This window comes from Neohortaea acidophila (genome assembly GCF_010093505.1).
Source record: "Neohortaea acidophila strain CBS 113389 unplaced genomic scaffold BDY17scaffold_4, whole genome shotgun sequence".
NCBI classification, from domain to species: Eukaryota; Fungi; Ascomycota; class Dothideomycetes; order Mycosphaerellales; family Teratosphaeriaceae; genus Neohortaea; species Neohortaea acidophila.
Window position 1 is genome coordinate 1,114,192 of NW_022985513.1, and position 23,149 is coordinate 1,137,340.

General features: G+C 56.6%; 11 protein-coding genes across 11 annotated transcripts; 4 read left to right on the forward strand and 7 right to left on the reverse strand.

The window, feature by feature from the left end:
- Window positions 1-87: 87 nt before the first annotated feature.
- BDY17DRAFT_323202 (uncharacterized protein) lies at window positions 88-2,547 on the forward strand (the record flags this gene model as incomplete). Its single annotated transcript, XM_033736969.1, has 2 exons — window positions 88-173; window positions 291-2,547. 2 exons carry the CDS (start codon window positions 88-90, stop codon window positions 2,545-2,547), a joined length of 2,343 nt encoding a protein of 780 aa, XP_033590909.1.
- Window positions 2,548-2,946: 399 nt separating this feature from the next.
- BDY17DRAFT_323203 (asparagine synthase-domain-containing protein) lies at window positions 2,947-4,850 on the reverse strand (the record flags this gene model as incomplete). Its single annotated transcript, XM_033736970.1, has 3 exons — window positions 2,947-3,015; window positions 3,084-4,061; window positions 4,113-4,850. 3 exons carry the CDS (start codon window positions 4,848-4,850, stop codon window positions 2,947-2,949), a joined length of 1,785 nt encoding a protein of 594 aa, XP_033590910.1.
- Window positions 4,851-5,015: 165 nt separating this feature from the next.
- Window positions 5,016-5,701, forward strand: BDY17DRAFT_295464 (DSS1/SEM1 family-domain-containing protein). Its single transcript, XM_033733298.1, has 3 exons — window positions 5,016-5,210; window positions 5,291-5,396; window positions 5,466-5,701. Exons 1-3 carry the CDS (start codon window positions 5,069-5,071, stop codon window positions 5,503-5,505), a joined length of 288 nt encoding a protein of 95 aa, XP_033590911.1. The 5' UTR covers window positions 5,016-5,068; the 3' UTR covers window positions 5,506-5,701.
- On the reverse strand, window positions 5,702-7,206 carry BDY17DRAFT_264347 (phosphoglycerate kinase). The gene is made up of 2 exons (XM_033731881.1): window positions 7,004-7,206; window positions 5,702-6,928 (listed from the first exon to the last, which is right to left on the reverse strand). The coding sequence occupies exons 1-2, from the start codon at window positions 7,067-7,069 to the stop codon at window positions 5,741-5,743; spliced, it is 1,254 nt and encodes a 417-aa protein (XP_033590912.1). The 5' UTR covers window positions 7,070-7,206; the 3' UTR covers window positions 5,702-5,740.
- A 1-nt stretch (window position 7,207) lies between these two features.
- On the reverse strand, window positions 7,208-8,890 carry BDY17DRAFT_295469 (uncharacterized protein). The gene is made up of 5 exons (XM_033733299.1): window positions 8,497-8,890; window positions 8,315-8,431; window positions 7,887-8,256; window positions 7,656-7,822; window positions 7,208-7,598 (listed from the first exon to the last, which is right to left on the reverse strand). Exons 1-5 carry the CDS (start codon window positions 8,563-8,565, stop codon window positions 7,485-7,487), a joined length of 837 nt encoding a protein of 278 aa, XP_033590913.1. The 5' UTR covers window positions 8,566-8,890; the 3' UTR covers window positions 7,208-7,484.
- A 57-nt stretch (window positions 8,891-8,947) lies between these two features.
- BDY17DRAFT_295471 (uncharacterized protein) lies at window positions 8,948-11,533 on the reverse strand. The gene is made up of 2 exons (XM_033733300.1): window positions 9,217-11,533; window positions 8,948-9,156 (listed from the first exon to the last, which is right to left on the reverse strand). The coding sequence occupies exons 1-2, from the start codon at window positions 11,400-11,402 to the stop codon at window positions 9,042-9,044; spliced, it is 2,301 nt and encodes a 766-aa protein (XP_033590914.1). The 5' UTR covers window positions 11,403-11,533; the 3' UTR covers window positions 8,948-9,041.
- A 301-nt stretch (window positions 11,534-11,834) lies between these two features.
- BDY17DRAFT_249118 (uncharacterized protein) lies at window positions 11,835-16,934 on the forward strand (the record flags this gene model as incomplete). Its single annotated transcript, XM_033730953.1, has 3 exons — window positions 11,835-11,979; window positions 12,040-12,509; window positions 12,549-16,934. 3 exons carry the CDS (start codon window positions 11,835-11,837, stop codon window positions 16,932-16,934), a joined length of 5,001 nt encoding a protein of 1,666 aa, XP_033590915.1.
- BDY17DRAFT_126580 (ribonuclease P 40kDa subunit-domain-containing protein) lies at window positions 16,577-18,341 on the reverse strand. Its single transcript, XM_033729368.1, has 4 exons — window positions 18,036-18,341; window positions 17,835-17,982; window positions 17,617-17,781; window positions 16,577-17,549 (listed from the first exon to the last, which is right to left on the reverse strand). The coding sequence occupies exons 1-4, from the start codon at window positions 18,177-18,179 to the stop codon at window positions 16,972-16,974; spliced, it is 1,035 nt and encodes a 344-aa protein (XP_033590916.1). The 5' UTR covers window positions 18,180-18,341; the 3' UTR covers window positions 16,577-16,971.
- A 718-nt stretch (window positions 18,342-19,059) lies between these two features.
- BDY17DRAFT_323210 (uncharacterized protein) lies at window positions 19,060-20,496 on the forward strand (the record flags this gene model as incomplete). The annotated part of the gene is made up of 1 exon (XM_033736971.1): window positions 19,060-20,496. One exon carries the CDS (start codon window positions 19,060-19,062, stop codon window positions 20,494-20,496), a length of 1,437 nt encoding a protein of 478 aa, XP_033590917.1.
- Window positions 20,497-20,805: 309 nt separating this feature from the next.
- Window positions 20,806-21,333, reverse strand: BDY17DRAFT_323211 (uncharacterized protein; the record flags this gene model as incomplete). The annotated part of the gene is made up of 2 exons (XM_033736972.1): window positions 20,806-21,188; window positions 21,240-21,333. The coding sequence occupies 2 exons, from the start codon at window positions 21,331-21,333 to the stop codon at window positions 20,806-20,808; spliced, it is 477 nt and encodes a 158-aa protein (XP_033590918.1).
- A 421-nt stretch (window positions 21,334-21,754) lies between these two features.
- On the reverse strand, window positions 21,755-22,944 carry BDY17DRAFT_249327 (eukaryotic translation initiation factor 3 subunit 3; the record flags this gene model as incomplete). The annotated part of the gene is made up of 2 exons (XM_033730967.1): window positions 21,755-22,337; window positions 22,394-22,944. 2 exons carry the CDS (start codon window positions 22,942-22,944, stop codon window positions 21,755-21,757), a joined length of 1,134 nt encoding a protein of 377 aa, XP_033590919.1.
- Between the last annotated feature and the right edge of the window lie 205 nt (window positions 22,945-23,149).

A 23,149-nucleotide genomic window follows, 5' to 3' on the forward strand; every position in this document is an offset into this window, starting at 1 on the left:
ACTTTAATTTCTGTTCTACGACCTCATCGCGACTCTGAACACATTTTACATGCGACTCTCCGACACCGAGCCATTGTCGCCCCCAATATGGTCAAGAAGAAGTCGAGCGCATCGGGCGCGCCCAGCGGCTTCGACGCCTCGTCGACTTCGAGTCTCATAATCTGCAGGAACAAGTAAGTATGTGATGTTGCCTTTATGTCATACACGAAACCATTGGCGAAAGCAGCTCCCACCCTCGTCCTAGTTGAACGTCCAATCACTCAACCCAATCTCTAACAACCCTCTGCCAGACACTGGCGCTACATCTCCTCCTTCCACGGACCATGGCTCCAACTACCCCCCGAAATCCTCGACTCCCTCGCCCACCAAAACTACACCATGCCCGCGCCCCGCCTCGTCGACCCCGCCGTCTTCTACGACGTCGTCAAAATCCGGCGCGCCGTCGACGAAGCCTCGCAGGACTCGGTGCGCGCCTCGACGGGCCTCAGCAACACCGCAATGAACAACAGCCGCACCGACTTCTACGGCACAGGAGGCGGCGGGCCAGGGACGCAGCTGAGCAAAGAGCGCATATTCAAGATCCGGCAGAAGGCGGTCAAGTTGTTGGCCAAGGCGTTTACGCTGGATGAAGTGGCGGCCAGCGTGGCGACGATGCAGGCTACGAGCACGGTGGAGGATGTGGGGAATCATGTGCTGAAGCGCGAGCCCGCCAATCTCGACGCTAAATACGTGCACTTCTTCCACGAGAAGATCCCTTCGCGCGCCATGGAGCAGTATACCCCGCTGGACCCGCTGAACGAAATCATCTCCTCCCTGCCCTTGGAACAGCAGGCTCCGCCGTTGCGGACCAGGGCGTTGGTGCAGATTTTCAAACAGCAGTGGGAGGGCGCGGCGGTGGATCTGACGGCAGCGCTGCGCATCACGGAGGAGCTGAAGCGCATGCACAAGCCGAATAAGCAGGAGTTGGAGCTGGCGAGTAGGATGCGTGAGGAGCAGGAGGCGTGGAATAAAGGGTCGCGCGATTGGAAGTCTGTTCCTCTCGTGAAAGAGGAAGATCAGCCGAAGAGTCTGGAGATGCAACTGCTCTTCAACCGTGCGGGCGTCTATCTGACCATTGCCTGTCAAAGCGTGCCTGCTGCCCTCCACGGACTGAAAGAATACCAGGCCGCGCACGAGAAGGGCGAAACGAACGGAGTGGACGCCAAAGCGCAAGCGCTGCGACTCGAGGCGCGGAAGAAAGTGAAGACTTATGCGAAGCGTGCGCTCAAGGACTACATCGCTTTCTTGTCCCACTTCGACTACACCCCGGGTCTGCCATTTGAAATCACGAATGAAATCATGCGGCGTGTATACGACCTCGCAAACGGTACCAAGACGCAGCCGCCCAGCATCCCGAAGAGCAGACTCGTGGAGCTCAACGACTCCAGCGACGAAGCGGCCAGCGAGAATGGCGAAGCGACCCCAGCATCCTCCACATCAGCAGCAGTCGTAAAGCACCAGAAAGCCCGACCAGAGCCCTTCGAACGCGGCGAAGACGGCTGGCCGAAATTCCCCGCCCCGCGCATCCACCCTGCCGGCGCCCTCTTCGCCGAACGCCCCATCCCCGACCTCCCTCCCTTCCCAAGCGAAGAGACAACAGCCGCAATGCAGAACAACGACACCATCAACCAAGCCTTCGGCAGCCGCGAAGCAGTCACCTACCACCCCCTGCTAACCGACGCCCTGCACTCTCTCCTCCTCTGCCACTCCCTGCTGCAAACAAGTCCGACGGAGCTCCTGCGCCACGCGCACAACGCCGCCCGCCTAGCGCGCATCGCAGACGGCTACCCCATTTTCCAAGCCGCGCGCTCCCCCGCGCGAGCAGATTGGATCGAAGTCCTGCGTCGCGCAAACAACTGGCTCGGCCTGTCCGTCCCCTGGCAAAAGCTGTGCGCCCCTGCGCCCCTTCCGGACGCGGCTGGCGGCTGGGCAAAAGAAGGCGGCGGTGGGCCTGGCGCTCTCGCGAAGCGAGCAGCAGCGGGTGCCTCAGCGGACGCCAAGAAAGAGGAGACCGCGGACCAGAAGCGCGAGCGCATCAAGCAGGAGTCCATCATTGAAGCTCTATCTGATGACCGCGTTGTGGACGAGGAATCTTTCCAGCGGGCGGTGCGTGCGCGCGAGCGCAGAGCCATGGAAGACGAGCAAGGGATTTCCGGGCCGTTGAAAGATCGCGAGCACGCGGTTGAAGAAGCGCCTGCTGATGCCGCGGAGCGAGCTGCTCCCGCCACGGCCGCCGCCGCAACTCCAGGAGCGACGGACACTGCAGCGCAGCCGAAACGCTGGGCGCAGGATGAGAATGGGAGGGAGTACCCCATCTCCACGGACCGGGCGGAAGCGATCTCGCGATGGATCAAGGAGGCGCCTTTGTCCATGGGCGGGGGCAAGAAGAAGAAGGCGACGCGAAAGAAGAAGCCTGCTGTCAATGGGCATGCAAATGGCGTGCACGAGGTCGCGGATGGTTTGCGGGAGTTGAATGTGGACGAAGATGGTGAGGAAGGGCCTGATTAATTGGCGATATTGTGTACGCCGCATTCTTGGTCGACGCGGGTGTAGGAGGTATCTTTGGCTGGGGACGAAGACAGTATCTGGAGGCATCACCGCCTTTCACTTGATGATCAGCACAATGCCACCCCATTGAATACCACATTCATTCCACGTCTGCTTTCTCCCCCAAAATCTCAGTCTTGCCTTTATCGTAACCATGAATGGCCCCCTCCGACGCCCAACCATAGTCCGTGCAAAACACCGAGCCAGGCTAGGTCGAAGGAAGTTTGGGGTAGGCCATCTCTTAAGTATCTGTGGAGCGAAGTCCGAAGACTTCGTTCCATCATCATCGGGGAGGGCTTCCTGCACAGAGCAAGGAGATGGGGGAATAACTTACCCTGTTGTAGAGTGAATGGTCGTTGATCAGGTGAGGACGTGCGTGCCTTTCGTCTTGCCGGTTTCCATCTTTGCAGTGCGGGCGCCGAATTGGATCTATCACGGGGCGTACATGGTCAGCCGCAGTAATTTTGCAAAACTCAGAGAGGAGGCAGAAAACTCACAGCCCTCTTCTTCTCTCGCGCCACCTGCTCCATACCCAACTTCCACGCCAGACACCTCAGCACTTTCTTCCCCGGCTCGAGCTCAGCAGCGCTCCCAAGCTCAGCAGTCCGAGGCACAATCTCGCCAAAACCGCATTTCTCCGTGACGGGTGCATCCAGTGCCCAGGTGAGTAGTTTCTCATCGAGGAATGGAAAGCGCACTTCCTTGCCCCAATGGCTCATCACTCGATCGTCTCGGCCTAGATTCCGCTTGCCGAGTCGCGAGACGTCGAGTTCGAGTTCGACGAGGAGACCTGCGAGGCTGGCGCGTTTGAAAGCTGTGGCGTGGCGGGTGTAGCCTGCGAATAGCTCGTCTGCGCCTAGCCCGGATAGCAAAACTCGTGCGGTCGTTGTACAGGGTGAGCTGATGTCTGGAGTTTGGTTGAGAACGCCTTGACCTCTGGCGGCGAAGTAGAGGGCACTGGCAATGCTGAGGTCCATCTCGGTATTGTGCGGGTGCATGAGTGATGTGATTATCTCGCGGTGCTGTAGGTTTTCGGCATACGCCACGTTGATCGCTACGAAGCGCCATGTACGAGTCGGGCAAATGCGCTGGAGCTCGGCGTAAGACTGCCGGCCGGTGATGCGATCGGGACATAATTCGTAAAATGACTCGTCGATTGCCCCATCATTTGCGTCCCTCTTGTGAATTCTGGGATTCTCGAAGGCTACGTTCAGGAGGTCAATGGGTTCGGTGAGCGGAACCAGATCGTGAGATAAGCGAGCGAGGACTGTGCAGTCCAGGCCGCCTGAGAAAAGGATTACGAGCTTGGCCGGATGGTTCTCTGAAGACGAAACGGGTGGCTCTGGAATATCGAGCACTCGCAATGCCACGGAATTGTACAGGAGCTGATGAAGCTCGGCGACTGCTGATGAAGACTCATCCAATACTGTCGCGACGGTGGCTGTGCTCTTGTTCAAGGAAAGACGAGGAATCACCTACCGCGCGTGAGCATCGACTGCTCGTGACGAATGGACTCGACTACGTACGCTGAGAGTCTCGCGGTCACTGGAGCCTTGGGTATCGCGAAAGTGGTAAGGAGCAAATCCAATGGACCACCTTTGCGGACTAGCTGTCGACCCGGGAGAGGCAGATCTCGCCGGGCTTAGGTCCACGTAGTAGACGCCATCAGCTTCGACCTCTGTCCAGCCGGCACGAGCATTGCCATCGGAGACACTGCTGATCAGCAAGTCTCCGTCGGGAGTGATCTTGGTCAGTAGCGATCGACGACCTAAGAAATCCCGGCCAAAGAAGAGTCTCGAGCGCAGCTGATCAAAGAACACGAAGGCGTAGGGGCCGGCAATTTGTGAAAGAGCGAGAGCGATGCACCGAGCCTGTGCGCTCGCCGTACATGTAGCGCTGGCATCTTCCACTGAGAGCCTCTCCAAGCCATCGACAAGAATTTTGCACACCGCTTCAGTGTCGTTGCCAATCGGACGCTTGCCGGTAATGCTCCATGCTTCTCCGTTCCAGCAAAGCGTGTACTTGCCAGAGGGGTCTTGATATGGTTGAGTCGTCGTCTTCGAGCCGCGTAGACTGAGCACCGTTGAATGCAAGGTCACAAAGGCCGTCGATGGCGCTTCCTCACTCTCGCCAGTCGAATTGCAGGTGCATATTGATGTGATTGTTCCAGTGCTGTCAGGCCCGCGGCTTTGCAGACGAGTTGCAATGATTGTATCCGGTGGCACATGGAGCGTGGAGCCGAGCGAGCAAAAGATGCCGCACATAATATCAACAACTCACGCGCATGTTGGACGGTATCTGAAGTGCCCAAAATCTCTCGAAACTCGGCCTGTCGTCCAAATCGCAGCTTTTCGTTAGTCAGCTCTTAGTGATCTCGAAACTCTAAATCGCTCCTCAAGTATACGCAGCATCACCCGCCTTCACAACCACCTTCACTCACCACTCGACACGAACCATCGCACATCCCTCCCTCCTCGTCAAAATGTCCAACACCGGCGGCAACACCGCCACCAGCAACCAAGCCCTCGTCTCCGACTCCAAAGACGCCTCCAAACCCCTCCAGAACCAGAAACCCGCCGCGCAGCTCGAAGAGGATGATGAGTTTGAGGACTTCACAGTAGAAGGTTCGCTTGAGCCTACCCAGCACGCTGCAAGCGCGCATGCGCACTGTTGTGGGGTTGGAAAACTGACTGTATGAGAGCAGATTGGGCGAAAGAAGAGGAAGTGGGCGCACAAGGCACAAATACGCATCTCTGGGAGGAGAGCTGGGACGACGATGATACGTCTGATGATTTCTCGGTGCAGTTGAAGTGCGTATCATGCAGTTGAGAGAGTGCCTTGAGTGATGGTTGGACACATGCTGACTTCTTTCTGCGCAGGGAGGAGCTGAAGAAGATGGAGGCGGGGCGGAGTCGGTGAACGCACGTCAAGAGAACGGACGGAGATGTTTAGATGGCATGGAGAACGTGCATAAGAGGGCGTACGGCGCAGCTCGATCGACGTGAGCCAACAAGTGACGGACACGAGAACTACGACCCCGTGAACATTCGAAATGGGCAAGGGCGAATCGATATACATCTACAGTCTCGCGCTGCAGCCTTCATCAACTATCAGCGCGGCCTCCTCCGCGCTGTCATGCTTGAAACGTGTCTCCTCACTTACTCGACAGCGCGCTCACGCCCGGTAGATCCTTGCCCTCGAGCAACTCCAGACTCGCTCCGCCGCCGGTAGATACATGGCTCAACTTGTCCTCCACGCCATACTGCGCGGCAACGGTCGCGGTGTCTCCACCACCAATGATGACAATCTTGCCATTCTGCGCCGCCTGCACGGCCGCATCCATGGTCGCTTTGGTGCCCTTTGCAAACTTGTCCATCTCAAACACGCCCGGCGGCCCATTCCACAGGATCGTCTTGGCATCGTTGATGGCCTTTTTGAACAACTCGATGCTCTTGTCGCCGCAGTCGAGCCCCATCCACCCATCCTCAATGCCCTCTCCCTCGTCCGCGTAGCCCGTGTTGGCATTGGCGTCGAACTTGTCCGCCGTGATGAAGTCGACGGGCAGCGTAATCTCCACCTTGTTCTTCTTCGCCTTCTCCACCAGCTCCTTGACCTTCTGGCTCCCCTTCTCGTCGAACAGCGAGTTGCCAATCTGCATGTTGTCCAGCACCTTCTTGAACGTGAACGCCATGCCGCCGCAGATGATGAGCGAGTTGACCTTGTCCAGCATATTGTCAATCAGCTGGATCTTGTCCGACACCTTCGCACCCCCCAGGATAGCGAGGAAGGGGCGCTTGGGATCCTCGAGCGCCGAAGCAAAATAATCCAGCTCCTTCTTCACCAAGAAGCCCGCCGCCTTCTGCGGAAGGTCGATGCCCACCATACTGCTATGCGCGCGGTGCGCGGTGCCAAAAGCATCGTTGATGTACACATCGCCCAGCGCCGTCAGGCCCTTCCGGAACTTTTCCACATCCGCCTTGTCGGCCTTGGTCTTGTTCCCATCCTTGTCCTTGCTGCTGCCCTCCTCCTCAATATGGAAGCGCAGATTCTCCAGCAGCACCACCCCGCCGTCCTTGGTGTCATTCACAATCTTCTCCGTCTCCGGGCCGACGCAGTCATTCGCGAACGTCACCTTGACGCCCAGCTGCTTCTCCAGCTCCGGCACGACGGGCTTGAGGCTGTATTTCTCCACTTTCTGGCCTTCTGGGCGGCCGAGATGGGACATCAGGATGACGGCTTTGGCGCCGTGGTCAATGGCATATTTGATGGTGGGCACAGCGCCGACGATGCGCTGGTTGTTGGTGATTTTGCCCGATTTGTCCTGCGGCACGTTGAAGTCGACCTAGCAGTGAGAAGATCGTGTCAGATTGTCGTTCGTGCTTGTTGCAAGCTCTGGTTGGGAGAGGATCGGACATACTCGGATCAGCACGCGCTTGCCTTTGAGGTCGACGTCCTCGATTGAGAGCTTGTTGGAGAGAGACATGGTTGCAGGTTTGAAAGGTGGATCGATTTAGTGACGGTGAAGAGGGGAGCAAAGGAAGTGGTTGTGAGCTGGGTTGCTCGAGGTGGGTTGAAATAAACAATGGGTTGGAAAAAGGTTTGCTGAGTGACGTGCGTGGGGTCAGTTGGAGGGGTTGAGTTGCTAGTGTGCATGGCAGCCCGAGAGCTGGCCACCAAGCAGAAGACAGCAAATACGATTACACGAAGGATGAACCGTGAACTGAATCGTGTATGGTGACAATGCTCGTGAACATAGAACCCTTCATCATGTAAACAAAATATGGCCACCCCTGAAACAACCCCAACGCCTCGCAAAATCCCATTGATCGACACCATCCCGCTATAACGCCTCGCAGATAGCGTCGATACAAGTACCAGCAAAGCTAAGGGTCCGTCAGTCACGGTGTCATTGGTTCGATCGGTGAATGCGAAGGCGTCGCGAGCGGTTCGTCCGCCGAGTTGCTTAGGGACAAATAAGCCGTCCAGGCGATACCTATCGTGCTCACAAATGGCTGTTCTTAATATTAGCGAAGAACCATGCCGGAACTGAAAGGGATTTGTAGGCTCACAATCTGTAATTGAATAGGCACCACCCCGAAATTGAACAGCTGCACCGCCGGCCAAACAATGTAATTCGCCTTGAGCGCTGGAATGTAGACTTCCTGGAACTTCTGTGCGAGCGCGCGTTTGCCGCCGCCTTCTGCGATCGTGATGAAGCTGAAGAAGGCTGCCAGACCTGCATGTGAGGTGTCAGCGTTGGACTCGACGCAGACATGGAGTAGTGATAACCAAGCACATACCGACCGGCGCAAACAGAAATTGATCCAGGGCCACTCTCTTCAATGTGCTCGCCGTCGCCGAGCCGCCGCGGCCGGAGAAAGTGTGATCGAGAAATCCATACCACCTATGCTGCGCCGGAGTCCACAAGAACCCGTACCCCATGAATCGTATCAAGCGCTCGAAGTCGAATGGCGGCGGCCCTCGTTTGGACGGAGGCAGCATGAAGTTGTTCTCCGGCCACGGCACCTTCTTGGGGTCGAAGTCGTCAATCTCAATCTCCACGGAGTAGTCGTCTCGGTCGTCGGTTTCGGAGTTGAGGGCGATCTGTCGCTGGCGCTGGCGGAGCGCTGTGAGTGTTTGGGCTACTGTGTCTGCTATTCCACCGAGTACCTAGTAGGTTCGCATGTGTCAGCTCGCTGAAGCGGAAGGGACTGCCGGGGGGCCTTACGGCGTTGGTGATCATGGTAGTAAGCACCGGCCGGTTCAGGTAGTAAGCATTGAACTTGCGCACCAAGACGGTGATCATGGTGAGTTCAACGGCGAAGATGATTGCGTGGAGAAGCGGCTGCATGTATATGAGTATGTGGCTCGCACGGGCACATGGTGGATGAGGGTCTTGCGAAGACCTACATATTTGCCCCAGATGTAGCGGGTGTTCAGCTGCCGCAGCAGTCTCTTTCTCGTTTCGTTCACGCCCATCTTGAGCACGGCGGCTTCTTATATGACCCACGGTTCAGCGTGCGGGTGGTGACGTTTGCATCGGGCGCGACAGCGGGAAGGTGCGTTCGGGGGTGTTGAGAACGGGGGGGTGATGGATGGGCAGTCGAGGTGTGCGGACCGGGGAAGCACCAGGGATTGAAGTGTTCGGTCGCGGGAGTCTGATTGCGTAGGTATATCTATGTGTCGATGGGTTACGAAGGAACCGTTGCAGTCGAAAGACCGTCTGAAATGTGGTCAGGTAGCGTCACGGATGCCTGGTGATGTCCCCACCTTGTTAAGGTTACCCGCCCCGTCTGACTAAAGCGGGTTAAAACAAGCTGGTGGCGCCACGGAAAACAACCAGAGCGCAAGCATTGAATACAGACTGCAACCCTTTGACCGCAATACATTTTTCGCGTGATCTTATGGTCTTCATATGGACAGAGCAATCTATTACAGCTCTATAATTCATGATCTCACCCGCTCAAAGCCAAACATGCATCCACAGCCCGCCCAACGTTGCCCTCCTGCGCCCGCACCACATCATCAATCACCTCTTTGTCGAGATTGGGAAACATGCTCTGCAGCGTCCTATTCCATACTCCGTCAGCAAAATCCAATCACAGCCCCAGCGGAAGAAAGTCAACGTACTCCGCAACCACTCGGTTCTCCCTGACCCGCACCCTTTGAGCCTGCGCCGTCTCCACGCTCGCTTGCTTTGCCACCGCTTCTGCTGTTGCGTTCTGTCCGGGCGGAGACTGACCTGCTGCAAAAGCCCCATTCGGACTCGCAGTCCTCCGTCCGTCAGGTGGCGCCGGACTCGGTTTTCGCGACGTACTCGTTGCTCGCAAGGAGCTGCCTTGCTGAGTCGTTGTTGTGTCGTCGGAGAAGATCCGCCCGATGCTACTCAGCGGCTTCTGAATCGTCCGGAGCAAGCCCGTCACAGCATCGTCGAAGTCATCGCTGCTCTCCGCCGCGCTAAGCTGGCTCTTTTCCCGACTATGACTTCTTCTCGGACTCGATCGTTCGCCGTCCAGGCTGTTCCTCTGCGTCACCTCAGGCCGGCTCGGCGCGCTCTTCTCATTGAGGCGCTGCAGAGGAGCCGCCGGCGCCGCGGCGGCGGTATGCGTCTTCTCCTCGTACTCTTCGGCCTTGTTCTCTTGCGCTATCGCACTCACAGCCTCCTCGACATTCCTCTCGAACTCTTCGTCCGTGATGGTGAGATTGGTCCGGTCCAGGTTCTCAATGAATGATACCACTCCCATTAGGGAAGACAAGTAGTACCCAGCCTCGCCACCTAGTTTGTCTTGATTCCGAAAGCGCCAGATGTACTGCACATTGCTCGCCAAATGCTCCGGACTCGCTCGTAGCACGGTGTAGATGAGCAGAGGCACAAAAGCGTCTGCTGACTGATCGCCTCGTGAGTTCTTCAAAAAGCCAAAAATCACTTTGCAGCAGTTGAGCACGCAGATGACTTTGTCCCTCGGCGCTCGATATGTGTTGAGCTTGAGCAGCTCTTGCTGGGCAAGGGTTAGGAATTTGCGGCCTTTTTCAGTGATGGGCTTGATGTCGAGGTGCTCTTCCTGTATCCAGCCGTAGATCCGCAGTTTCTGCGCAATCACCTCGTCTCGTTCCACATCCTCTTGATGTTGACCTCGCCGTCCAGAACCGTGTGGCGTCGCAGCATCCGCCTGTAACCTTCCTGTCTTTCCCGACTTGCGCGGCGAACTTCCAGACGCTGCTGGTATGGCGGGAGAAAATGTCTGCGAATACAGCCTGTTCATCACCAGCTTCTCCATGCCTTCTCGCGCATGGTCGAACTCGGCATTCGAGACGGTGCGCCAGACTTCGCACTGCGCCATTCGCTTCGCGATGAACTGCAGAAAGTCAGAGATGAGCTTGACCTGCTCGTGCACCATCCATTGCTTCTTTCCAAACTCGTTGAGGAATGAGCGCAGGAAGCGTGCCACCGGGTCGGCCGTTCGATGTCTGAGTTGTTCCAGGAAGCGGTGAAAGTCGAAAGGTAGGGTGGGCTCAGGGTCTGGCGATGGTGGAGGGGGTTGGAAGATTGAGCCGGCTTTAGCACTCATAATGGACTCGCTGTCCTCTGACTTGACTTTGCTGAGACTTGCGCCCGAGACGGATGGCGGCTTGCCCGATGCTGGAGATGCAAAAGATGGACTCTGCATGCTACCTCCGGTCGTTTGTGGGCTTAACGAATGCTGATCGCGATTCTCGAGACTTGACGTTCGTGGTGGCAAGACGAAGATGGGTTGTTGCTTCTCGAGCAGTGGAGACATGATCTCTTCTTCGCCTGGCGCATTTCCCTCTTGAAACTGGTCCATGATGTTCTGTATTTCCAGGCCCATCCCCTCTGTGGCTCCCTGCGGAGCTTCTGGAACGTCCATCGGAGTCTCTTCACTCTGCACGGGGTGTTTCTCGTCGTATTCCTCGGTTTGCGCCGATTGTTTGGGCTCAGACGCATCCTTTGTGGGCACAGGAGGCGGTGGTGGTGACGCTGGGAGTTCCGTCTTTCCACCATCTGCCTTCCCAGAGCTATTCGATGACATCTCGTCCGTTTTTATTCCCAGTCCTGCAGCCCTGCGTGCGAGGTGCTCGCTCGCCTCCCTCTCAATCTCCTGTGCTCTTGAGCCCGAGTGCTCATCTTCCCGATCGCTTTCTTGCCCACTCATGTCTGTCACTTCTCGAGAAGCGTCTTGTTTAGGTTCAGCGACGCCATGCTCGCGACCGGGCTCCTCCCCGGCTAAAGACTGGCTCGTAGTATTCGCTTCATCGTGTGCGATAGGCTGCTGTTGGTGGTCGCCTGGATCTGACATAGACAATACGGTTTCGGTGTACTCTACATGCAATATCCTGCATGCCGGACCCTTTCTTCGCAGACGTCTAGAGGTCGAAGTGTTGAAAGTGTATTCGAGGGGAGCAACAAGGGGGCTAAGTCGTCATCTCACTACCACGCGCGCAGCAGTGATGTTGAGGTGCATAATAAAGTCCGGGGGGGGATGCGGCATGAATGCCTCAGGCCAACGGCGCCAGCACTACACGCCAAGTCACGACCTTGCATACCACCTCACTCACCACTTCCTTACTCTCGAAACCAATGAAAGACACACGGTTCGATGCAGTGCTACTGACTCACGACTAACGATTGACACGTAACGAGCACACGGCCATGAAGCATAGATCCAGATCCACATCATGAGTGAGAGTCTACGTGGAACGTCCGGTCGCAGACAGGCCGAGTGGACAGGATGACTTCGACTCTCCTCACCAACGAACTCACGCATCTCGTCTCGGAGGCCAAACGAAAGAATGGCGAGCTTCGGCACGCGGCCGAGAAGGCATTGCAGGACCTGAAATCCCTCCCCTCGACATCGGAGCAACAGCTCGCAGCAGGTGTGTAGACTCTCCTTTGACGTTGACTAGAGGCGACGCACACGAACCAACTGAATGCAGATCTGAGCCGCCGACCAGCGTTCATCGACCCTTTCCTACTTGCCTGTGCAACTCACAACCCTAAGCTCGCCGGCAGCGGGGTAACATGCCTTCAACGGCTCGTGGTCACGCGAGGGCTATCAAAGGCGCGCCTCAAAGACGCACTCGAGGCTTTCAACTCTTGTACGTCTCTTGGACTGGATGTGCAACTCAAAATTCTCCAGGCGCTACCTTCGCTTCTTCAAAACTACGCCGAAGACCTCAAAGGTGATCTCTTGAGTGGCGCGCTGGAAGTCTGCTCCTCGCTGCAAGCCGCCAGAGTTCCCACTGTGAGCGGTGTCGCGGCTGCCACTTTGCAGCAGTTGGTCAGTAGCATCTTTGAGAAAGTGGTGAACGAGGACCGACATGCTACCGAGGTTGCGGCGTTGGCTGAAGTCAAGGTCGACGATGAGAGTCTGATGCTCCGGCCGGCTGCTCACGATGCTTTCCGAGTGTTCCGCGATCTTGCCCTGGCTGCGGATGAGAAAAAGTCCACCTTTGTTCAGTTCACTTCGTTGTCACAAGAAGCTATCTTGGAGCTCCTCTGGATTTGCATCAACGGCAATCCCCAGCTGTTCGCCTCACATACCGAATTGAGTAGTACAGTGAGATCGCACGTGCTACCTCTTGCCACTCGTGGTCTGTCGGAGAGACTGAGCTTTCCCCTCACATTGCGGTCGTTCCGAATACTGGATCTGGTGCTCGGTCGCTACATTACACGATACCCCGACGATTGCCTACCCGCCATCAGTCTACTTATCGATACCTTAGATCCGGATGCTGTACCTCTATGGAAGCGAGCCATGGCCATGGAGGTGTTCAGAAAGTTCTTCGCAGATGGCAATTTGGTCATCGATACCTATTCGATCTACGACAAGACAGCTGGCAGTAAGCGCATTGTTCAAGACATCATGTCGGCTTTCGTCCGAATGTCATCCGAGAAGCCTTCAGCGATCGGCCTGGGACAGCAGTCGTCCATCCCGGTAGGCTCAACCGCGTCTCGAGACTCGGCAGATCATATTCCACCCGAGATCACCGCCGGAATGGCGGGTCTCATGGGCTCTACGTACACGGTGGCGGAGGCGAATGTCCCCGGGATCAGCTCCCGCTGGAGCATCCCTCGCACTTCTTGTCTAGAACAACTTGACAAACTCGAAGCCCCTTCGGTTCCCGAGACCTATGTCTATGCCCTTGTTTTGGATTGTATGGGCAGTTTGTCAGATAACCTCGCCAAGGTTGTACTGCCGCTGACCGTGCACAACGAGAAGTTCAAGTCCTCGGCAATCAATGGAAAGGCCAGCAGCAATGGCGAGGCAGCCCGAAGGCATCGAACCGAATCATACCAAAGCCGCACAGTCCCACGGAACCCCCTCGAACAAGGGTCAAACGAAGTTCCCGCTCGTGTGCAATCTGTTCACGCTCTTGTGGACTCTTGTTGGCCTGCAGTTTTGGCCACTTCCTCGACGTTCCTGAATGCAGCCCTGGACGACCAGTATTATCGCAATCTTATCAAGGCCTACCAACGCTTCGCGCAAGTAGCTGGTCTTCTGCGGTTGGTGACGGCAAGGGACGCCCTCATGACCACCCTCGGAAAGGCTGCAGTGCCCCCGCACGTAGTCAACGCTACTCAGCCAGAGCCTCTGAAGTCGCCTACTCTCGAGAGCCCTAGCGTGTTCTCAAACCCCAAGAGCTTGCTGAGCATGGACAGCTTTTCGAGTACCGCTTCGCCAATCGAACGTGACAGGAGGCGGTCTTTGGAATCCGCGAGACCAACGCTCACCACTAGAAATCTCCTTTGCTTGAGAGCACTACTCAACCTTGCGATTGCATTGGGTCCCACTCTCGATGGTGCATTCGCCGTCGTTGTGGACGCTCTGCGACAAGCCGACTTGGTCCTTAGTACAACCACCCCTCAGCAGCTCATTCGACAAGGATCGGTAGCATCAAAGCAAGGGCCAGATACCCAGAGCTATGCTCAAGCCTTCAGCAGTGAGGTCACTGCGGTAGAGGGGGCCGCCTCACGGCTGCTCGAGAGCACAGCCGACTACCCCAATGGACCGTTCTTGAGCGTCTTACAAACATTTTGCCGCCTGCTACACGTTAGACAATCAGATGCCTCGCCGGCCTCGCCCAACCGGCAAGTGCAAGTTTCATCACCACCACCAACCCCGACCATGCCGCTTCGATCTTTCTCGGGACTGACTGGACTGAGCATCATGAAAGACATCCAAATGCGGGACTACAAGTTTGTGATCCCTAAGCTCGGCGGTTTGGCGGAGCTAAATATATCGCGATTTGCTTTGGGCGATCCGGTCGAGACTGGCTGGAATCTGCTTGTGGATGAGTTTGTGATTCTGGCCTCGAGCAACAGCAACCCAGTTGAGGCTCGTCGGGCCGCCACAGGAGCGTTATGCAAGCTTGCTGCCGAAGTTGTTGCCGAAGTCATGGAAGACGAAGTGCAGACGAGGACTGTTATTCAAAGGAGGACGCTAGCCACCCTTCTCCGGCTAGTCGATAGCATGTATGAGGACGACGGCGAACTGACAAGCAACGATATCGACGTTCAAAGCTACGTTTTGGAAGCTCTGCAGGCGATATTGCAGCGGTGTGGAGAGTCACTCGTGGCAGGCTGGAACCGAATGATTGGCATCATCAGCAGCGTCTTCGAACGCAACGGAGCCCCACCAATGCGACCAGATGACGAAGAAACACACATTGACTGGATCAATGTGTCCGATGAGTTCGACTCCGTGCAACTCGGACGGACCGCTTTTGCTGCCACGCAGCTCATCTGCTCAGACTTCTTGTCTGCATTACCCACTCGGGTTATGCCTTCTCTGATTGAACTGCTGTTCCGGTTCGCGAAGCAGACTGATGATCTGAACATCTCCCTGTCGACTATCACGATCGCTTGGCATGTGTCGGATTACCTGCTGAGCAATGTCTCGCGCGATGCAATCAGCGAAACCACTCGCCTACTCAAAGAAGCAGATGAATTTGAGGAAGAGGTCCACTCCGCATCTCGCGACTCTCCGGCCGCGCAGTGGTACCTACTCCTCGTTCGATTGCGAAACATCATCAAGACTGGTCACAAGGAGGTTCGAAAGGCTGCGTTCCAGACGGTCTGCAGCATCTTCCACAACAATGGCGATCAATTGCCGCCCGATGCTTGGGACTTGACTCTGCGCAGCGTCGTTTTCAAAATCTCTTTTGACGATGTTATGCTCTATCACTCGGATGACGAAAACGACGAGACGCAAAATCGCATCGGCTTCCACGACGAAAGCATCTCGAGCGCCATTATCGGCGGCACTTCTGTCATTGTCGCGCAGAACCTCCATCACATCGAGCAAGTTGCCCAGCTCCCCAGCTTGTGGGAGGCTTTTCTGAGTCGACTGGAATCGTACTTTGATCTGCAAATACACTCCATCAACGCCGCAGTCTTTCGAGCTCTAAGCTCGATACTTTCGCAGATCACCACAGGCTCGAAAGTCTGGACGGGAGTCATGTACCGCACCCTCGCCCTTTGGCTCAAGCGCAACCCCGCCACAATCGAAGTGAAGGACTCCGAGTCCAATCAAGACAGCTTATCAGCCTACGTAGACTCCGGCACGGAGCTATACCGCCTCACGCAAGAGAGCATGAGCACGTCGCAGACGCGCACACTGGTGGAGAATCTCTACCACGCCATCCGCGCCTCGGCCTCAACCTCGCAATACGCAGTCGACACGAACAAATTAACCACAGTGCAAGGGAAAGCCTTTGACCTCTTGAAAGCAGTTCGCTCAGACCATCCGTCGACCCTCATCGTCGTCGCCGCGAAGCTAACGACGCTGCACCATGATGCGGCAGAGGAGGCACCGCACAGCAACGGCGCGAGTTTCGTCGCCGTGGCGAGCGCGGCGATGGAGTGGCTTGAAGGCTTGGTGCTGTCTAGCGTGGCAGACGAGGAGCTCTACGACAGCGGCGTGGTCGTCAGCGTGCTGGAGAATGTCAATCGCATGGTTGGGCTGAAGTACTTATTCACACTGGAGTACAAGGGGGTATCGATTTGGCGCAAGGCTTCGAATCTCGCGCTCGCACTTGCTGGACCTGTGTTGCAGCAGGTTGGAGCACAGGGTTTAGATCAGGCGGTTATGATTCCAATCTTGACTGAGTTTATTGGGATTGCGACCGGCATGGTCGCTGCGAATGGACTCGAGCGCATCGGTGATTCTACCCGAATCTACGAGGACGAGACCACGGACATTGAGAGTTTCAATTCTCTACGAGCGGTACTTACGCCCCATCTCGGCGGGGCAGAGGTTCCCGATCGATTACGATCCACCTACTGCCAAGCACTCTTCGACGCTTCCATCATCCACGAACCAGAGCCCGGAGAGATTCCAGATACCAAGACACCACCACTACAACACGTCCAGAGGATTCGCCGCGGTCGCGTACGCCGCGTCCCATATGTTCAGCGGGAGAGGATGGCGTACGAATGCCTCTCAGAACTGCTGAAGCTAAGCGGCCAGCAAAGCGAAAGCAAGCTCCTCGCCAAAGCAGCGGCGCCGTTTCTCATCCTGCGTCTGGCGATTCCGCTTCGAGCTTACATTGCCGACCAGCCGCTACGCGGACGCAGACCGCAGCCGTTGTCGGAATTGGAGGAGCTGCTTTTCTGCTTTACCGCCATCAAGGAACTTCGCTGTGGTGAGGAGGTGTTGGGAGGAGCCGATGCGAGCGGTATGGTGATGAGTCGAGACCGAGCTCATTTGCGGTATTTGTATCCGCTGTTGGTCAAGGCCGTCAGCACGGCTGGCGACAGGTGGTCCGGGGCTGACGAAGTTCTCACACCGCTGCAGAATGTGCTTGCGAGCGTCGTACCGATGCAGTAATGTGATAGCATGTAGCTATTACCACGTCGGACGACCCTCATCCTTGATATTCCCAGGTCATCGTGTGGCTGCCGTTTTGCAGGATCGTGTACGCCTGACCATCGAAGCTGCGAGCGGCAATTGCATACCAGTCCTCTCCGACGGATTTTAGCGTTGCCAGTAGAAGCTTTTCGATGAATGCAGATGGCATGAAACCCCGCCATCGAAGTCGCACAAGATCCCGAGTGCTTCCTTCTGCTGATTCGTTGCTGGTGGTGGGTACTTCGTATCGACTGATAGCGGGATCGACATTGTCGCCCTTCTGCACCCGAGGGGAGAGGATGTTGACCAGACTCAGCCATTCCAGCAACTCCTCGGCCGTTTCGTGGTCATTTTCAGACACGTGGTCGGGGAAGGGTGGTATCAAAACGTTGCGTAGAGTCTCCACTTGTGGTTGAGAAGTCTTCCATACCGGCTGGTGCTGCGCGATAGGTCCAGCGCTATCGTTTGGTTCGCGCAGGTTGCAGAAAACCCAGGCGAGGCTGTGATTCAAGACGTTCCGTGCGGCCCAGAGGACTCTTTCGAATCCAGGCTTGCCGCGGACCATAGACGGGAGTCTAAGATTGAGCTCGACCGCTGTTGGCGAATAGTGGTCAGGACAATTACACGCTTGATTGAGCAAAGGCCGCCATCCCCGACTCACCATATCTGACTTTGATGTGCTTCCTTCCGGCACTTGGGATCGGCTTGCCTTCCAACCCCACACGCTCAAACGTTGGTCTGTCAATTTCCAGGCGCAGGATGCCATCGGATAGTGAGAAGACAGGGTCCACGCCTGGTCTACCTTCAGAGAGCATTAAGATGTTCCCTGTTGAGCTTAGCCTAGATTCGAATTGATCGGAGACGATAAGATGGACTCACCGGTCTTGATGTAGGCATTGAAGAAGTCACCGGTGAGGATGTCTTCAAGCTTGAGGTAAACTTTGGCGAAGTGAAGAGTCCCGTCTTTGGCATTGCTCAAGACCTTTTGCAGAGTTTCGGCGCTTGGGTTGGGAAGCGCGATGTCAAGCTGGTGGGTCTGGTTAGAATTCATCCGGTGGTGCCGAGGCAGCATAGGCTTACAGTATGAGTGAAGGTATGGGCGAGGATTGTAGAGAAGGGTTTCTTCTTGCGTGGGATCTGAGCATGATCGATATATGCTGCGAGGGACGAAGAGGTGAAGTAGCATTTCGGGGGCGACTTTTCGTCCTTGTTCAAGAGGAACATTTTGTTGTTGGTGTCGTGCGGTGACCACCGAATGGACCCAATGATGCTCTCCGCCCATCGACATGCAGGAAGGCAGTGGGTACAACACAAATTAATTGCAGGGCTGAAGTCGGATGATTGGGTAGATGTATGGCCTCAGGCACCAACTGCCCCCGAAGCAGTTAGCGCAGAGACGAAGGTTCTGGACTGGTCCGACGGGAAGGGGCTCGGCCCGACGCAGATTTCGTCAGTTGGGTCGGGACTCGGAGACCTGCAGGGCATGAGCGACGGGCGAGGACGTCAAGGTGTTCAAGGTGTCACAAGCATATGTTCATCGACGCCATGCTAGGAGTCACCTTGCCTTGTCTTCTTCATTCGACGCACAGCAACGGCTCTTTGAATACAGTTAGCAAGATAAGCGACCTTGGACGCACCTTCCCTGTTTGAGTGGAGTGAGGGCCGGCAAAGACAAGCGCGGTACGCTTCCTCCACTCCCAAACTCACGTGCAGCTGGGCGCTGGACATCAAGGTTGCCAAACCCGCGCATTCGCTCACTCACTCCTCCTCCTCCCGCCCGCACCTCGCCATGCCGTGCTTTTCGCCGGCATTGCCCTGTCCTGCTCTCCCGGCCACATTGATGAAATTCCCCGTCTCCGAGCCGCGGTCTGGTTCCCTTCGACATTCTTCTGCGGTGCCTGGAAGTGCAGACCTCACCTCGTCCGCTCCCTCCTCTGCCCGGCAATTGGGGCACAAGATGCCCTGCAGCCTGACGGCCGGCCCTTCATCAGTCAATCTGGAGCTCGGAAGCACTTCCTGATCCTCGGCCCTCCAGCAGTGCGAGAAGTCACTGCTCGCTCACCATTCTTTTTGCCCATTCCCCCATTCAACCGTCTCCAAAGCCATGGACTTCTCTATCCCGGGTGTTCCCATCCCGGAGAGCGACCTCCGCCATGCCCCTCCCCCGCAACACCAAGGCCTCCCTTATTTCGTCCAGCACGACGACGGCGGCATGATGCTGGACTCCGGCTTTGATTCCTCCTACTCCACCATGGGCGAGGATGATTTCGCTGCTGCCTTTCCGCCATTTCCGCCGTGCGACGACTGCACACCTGTTACCAAAACCAACATTCCGCACCACCACCACCCTTCCGGACGACTCGCCGGCGCCTCGGCCCAATTAGCCGGCCACTTTTGCTGTTCTTGGATCATCCACGACCAGCCTTGCTACCTCTGCTTCGAGTCTGCCGAGGCCCTGGACAACCACATCAAGAACGACCACGCGGGAAAGGACGGCACGTATCGCTGTCTATGGCACGACTGCTCCAAACATGACACCTCCACCCAAACCATCGGGCCTATGAATTTCGGCAACAAGCCCAAGCTTATGAGACACGTGCACAGCCATACCGGCTACAAGCCCTTTCCCTGCCCTTTCCCCGATTGCGACAAGGGCTTCGTCACGAAAGAGCAGCTGAAGAACCACGAGACCACCCACACCAAGTCGCGCAAGTACAAGTGCGAGCAATGCGGCAAGGCCTTTGCCGTCAAGTCCGCCCTCACCACCCACATCACCGCCGTGCACGACGAAAAGAAGATCCACAGCTGCGAGATTTGCGGCAAGGCCTTTGCCGACAGCTCCAATCTGTCCAAGCACAAGCAGACCCATTTCCGCGACAATAGCGCCAAGAAGCAGCGTAGCAGACGAAGCACTACCACCACCAACACCAACACCATCAGCACGAGAAGCTCTCCATCCATTGCCACCCCATCCGCCGAGCCGGCCACACCCGTCATGCACGTGCCCAGTCTCCAACAATTTGCCCTTTCCTCAGGCATGATGGCTCCGCCCGCTGCTCCCAAGCAGCCCTCCGCGCCAAACTTCTTCAACCCCCTCCCCGCAGCCTATTGCTCCGTGTCCACCACCTCCTCGGCCGGCTCGCCACTCCGCGACGCCTTCGATCCCAGCTACTACTGCTGCGACGAGCAGTGCCCGGCACCAGTCGGCCCCGCCACGCCCTGCGACTCCCCCGAGGAATGCAGCCTCGAAGGCTTCTGCGACCTGCCCGAGTGTCTCGGACAGACCGACCACGACACGGGCATATCATCAGCCGGCACATCTGCGCTAGGCTGCGCATGCGGCGAAGACTCGCCCCTCTCCCCCCATCAGATCGAGCAGCTGCGCAATTTCCACTCGGCCGCGATGGCTCCGTGGGACGCGGGCAATGTTCCGGGAGGTGTTGGGTTTGTGCATGCCGGCGCTGCTCACGCTCACCCTCCCCGCCAACATCACCAGGATGTCCGGAGCCAGTACTACGATATGCAGGGGAGTCTACGATGATATCACTCACGGCAGTACCTTATACATTTCAGCCCTCAGTGGGCAATGTGGCTTCTGCTTGGCTTAGCGACGGCGCTGGCGGCTTGTTTGCTTTTCAAATCCTCTCTACGATCGGAGCTTTCTTGACAATGGGGTGTAGTAAAAGCACTCTCGGACCGGAGAGCTGTTTCAACAGGAAGTCAACTGAACGCAGGCTGGCATAATTTTCTAGCCTCGAGGAATATTGTGATGAGAACACGTTCAACCACCTTGTTACATCTCTTCCCTTGATCCTCTCATACTCTTCATCACATCATCCCTCACTCCCTCTCACCAATCCAACTCACAATCCCTCCAAGCCTCAAAGTCCTCAGCCTGATACTCCCACTTCTCGCTCACCTCCTGCGCCCACGCTTTCGATTTCAAAGGGGAGGCAAGCCCCTTGCGGAGACGGCGGGCGTGCATGCCGAATGCACCTAGACGTTCTGGTGATCGGGAGGAGCAGCGAGTGGGGGTTCGTTTGTTGATGCGGTTGGTGAGCTTTCTTTCTTGTTTGCTGGTGGCGGAGTACGGTGTAGGTGGTGCTTTGTCGTCGATTTGGGTGTCTTGATTGTGATTGTGAGTGCTTAGGTCTGTTCCTCCGTTCCCTCGTTTTGGCGTGAGCGGTTCTAGCTTTTCGTCCTTTCGCTTGGGCGTGGAGATGATGTATGAATCTTCCATAATATTAGTATAAGAGGATCACCGGCAGGAGGGCCTCAGCTCACCGAGTTCCTCCTCGTTCAGTTCGGGTTCTTCGATGCTTTTGTTCGCAATGTCATCTGCGTTGGGAGTGTCTCGTTTTGGACGTTGGTCTGCCATCTTGAGTGCTGGTGATCATGGAGCAGGCGTGTGCCATGTCAAGAGCGAGGAGAGCGAGGTGTGAGAATGAAGGACTGGCTTGCAAGTGAAGCTCACGCGAATGACGGGCGTGGCAATTCAGGGAGGATGTCAAGTGAAGGTGACATGTGAAAGTGAGAGTGAGCTTCCAAGGGAAGCGCTGAAACGAGGAGTGTAGAAGAGAAAGGACGAAGATCGAGGACACATTGGCAGAACCACTGGGGAGCTTCGGACGCGCTATAGACCTGTGTAGAAGCGCTCGTCCGCCGCGTACATGCGTTTCCACAGTCCACTGGTACTCCAGTCCGTTTCTAGCCCCGCCCCATTTCGCCGTCGCTATGCATCGTGACTAGCCAGCCTCAGGGACGTTCGTCATTCGACTGTCGAAAAATCGCGGGAGCAATCAGTCCGCATTACCACCCGGGACCAATCCGCCACGCACCCCAAACATCTTCCCGGACACAGTGGCGGCAAAGGCATCGACCTGTCGCGAGTACTGCTCCACCTGCCTTCCCACCAGCAAACTCTCCAGCCGGCTCGGTTCCTGCGGCAGTTTGAACAGCTTCGTCCACTCGGTCTCGTCGAGGAGCGGCTGCTTTTGTTGCTGCCGCAGTTGGTTCTCTTGCTTCCGCTTCGTCTGCCATGCTGTGATTTTGGCTTGCTCGCGAGCCAGCGAGCGCTGGTAGTACTGCGCGTTGTTCTGCTCGATTTGGTGGGCTTCGATGCTGTCGAGGAGGAGGTCGGTGGTCTTTTCGAGGAAAGGGTCGATGCTTAGGTCGAGGGCGTCGAGGTTTGGTGCGAGGGGATTTGAAGTGGTGTATGGGTCGTGAGAGAGATCGGCGAGCGAAGAGGGGAAGTCGAGGGTGGCTTTCTCCGGGGGCGGGGTGGGAAGGGAGTGGAGGAAGGAGGTGAGGAGGTGAGAGTTGTGGATCTGGATGGGGATCTCGATGAGGATGTCTTGGTAGCGAAGTCCGGATTTTTGTAAGCTGGAAAGCGTCGTGTTAGTCTGTGCTCTGCAACATGAGTTTGGAGACCGGCATACCTTTCGGTTGAGAACTTTGCCTCTTTGTAGCTCGTCATGAAGCTCTCGCTTAGCCTGTACGCCTTCAGGCTCAAGCTGCCGGAAGCACTCCGACTGACATCAAACACCAGCGCGACCGACGTCCGCTCATCCGCCTGCTTTTGAAGGAAAGCCTGGTTCTCCACAAAGTTCAAGTTGACAAAGTTGCCCATGCTCGTGCTCGTGTACCATCCGACACTCTGAGCGTCGACGTTGACCTCGCGCATCAACTTGATCATCTCATTCTGATACCCCACGTTGCTCTTTGCGCGCGGTGCGGCGGCGGCGAGCGCGGCGGCATCGGCTTGGTAGTATTGGTCCTGCTGGGATTGCTCGGGGACGGATGCGGGGAAGGGAAAGCAGTTTGTGACTTGGAGTTGCGTGCCGGCAGACGAAGGGATGTCCATTCCGACCAAGCAGCCCGTGGCGGGCGTGGGGAAGGCGGAAGTGCTGTGCTTGATGATGCGCATCACCACGAGCGCTTCGATCTGCACTTCGCGGATGGGCGAGGCGTTTGCCGCGGAGTCAGCCATGCTGGGCAGCGTTGAGGTCGTCTGGCTGGCCTGGGGATTTTAGGGGAAGCCGTGGAAGTCGGGGATGGCGTGGATCGGGGGGTTGCGCAGACTCTGGCTCTGATCTTGGGGAGTTTGAAATTGTCGGGAATTTCGCGTGCGGTCGTCGTCGTCCAGAAGTGGGAACTCAGCCGAACTGGGTGTGGTCTGTCCTCATTGGTTGGCG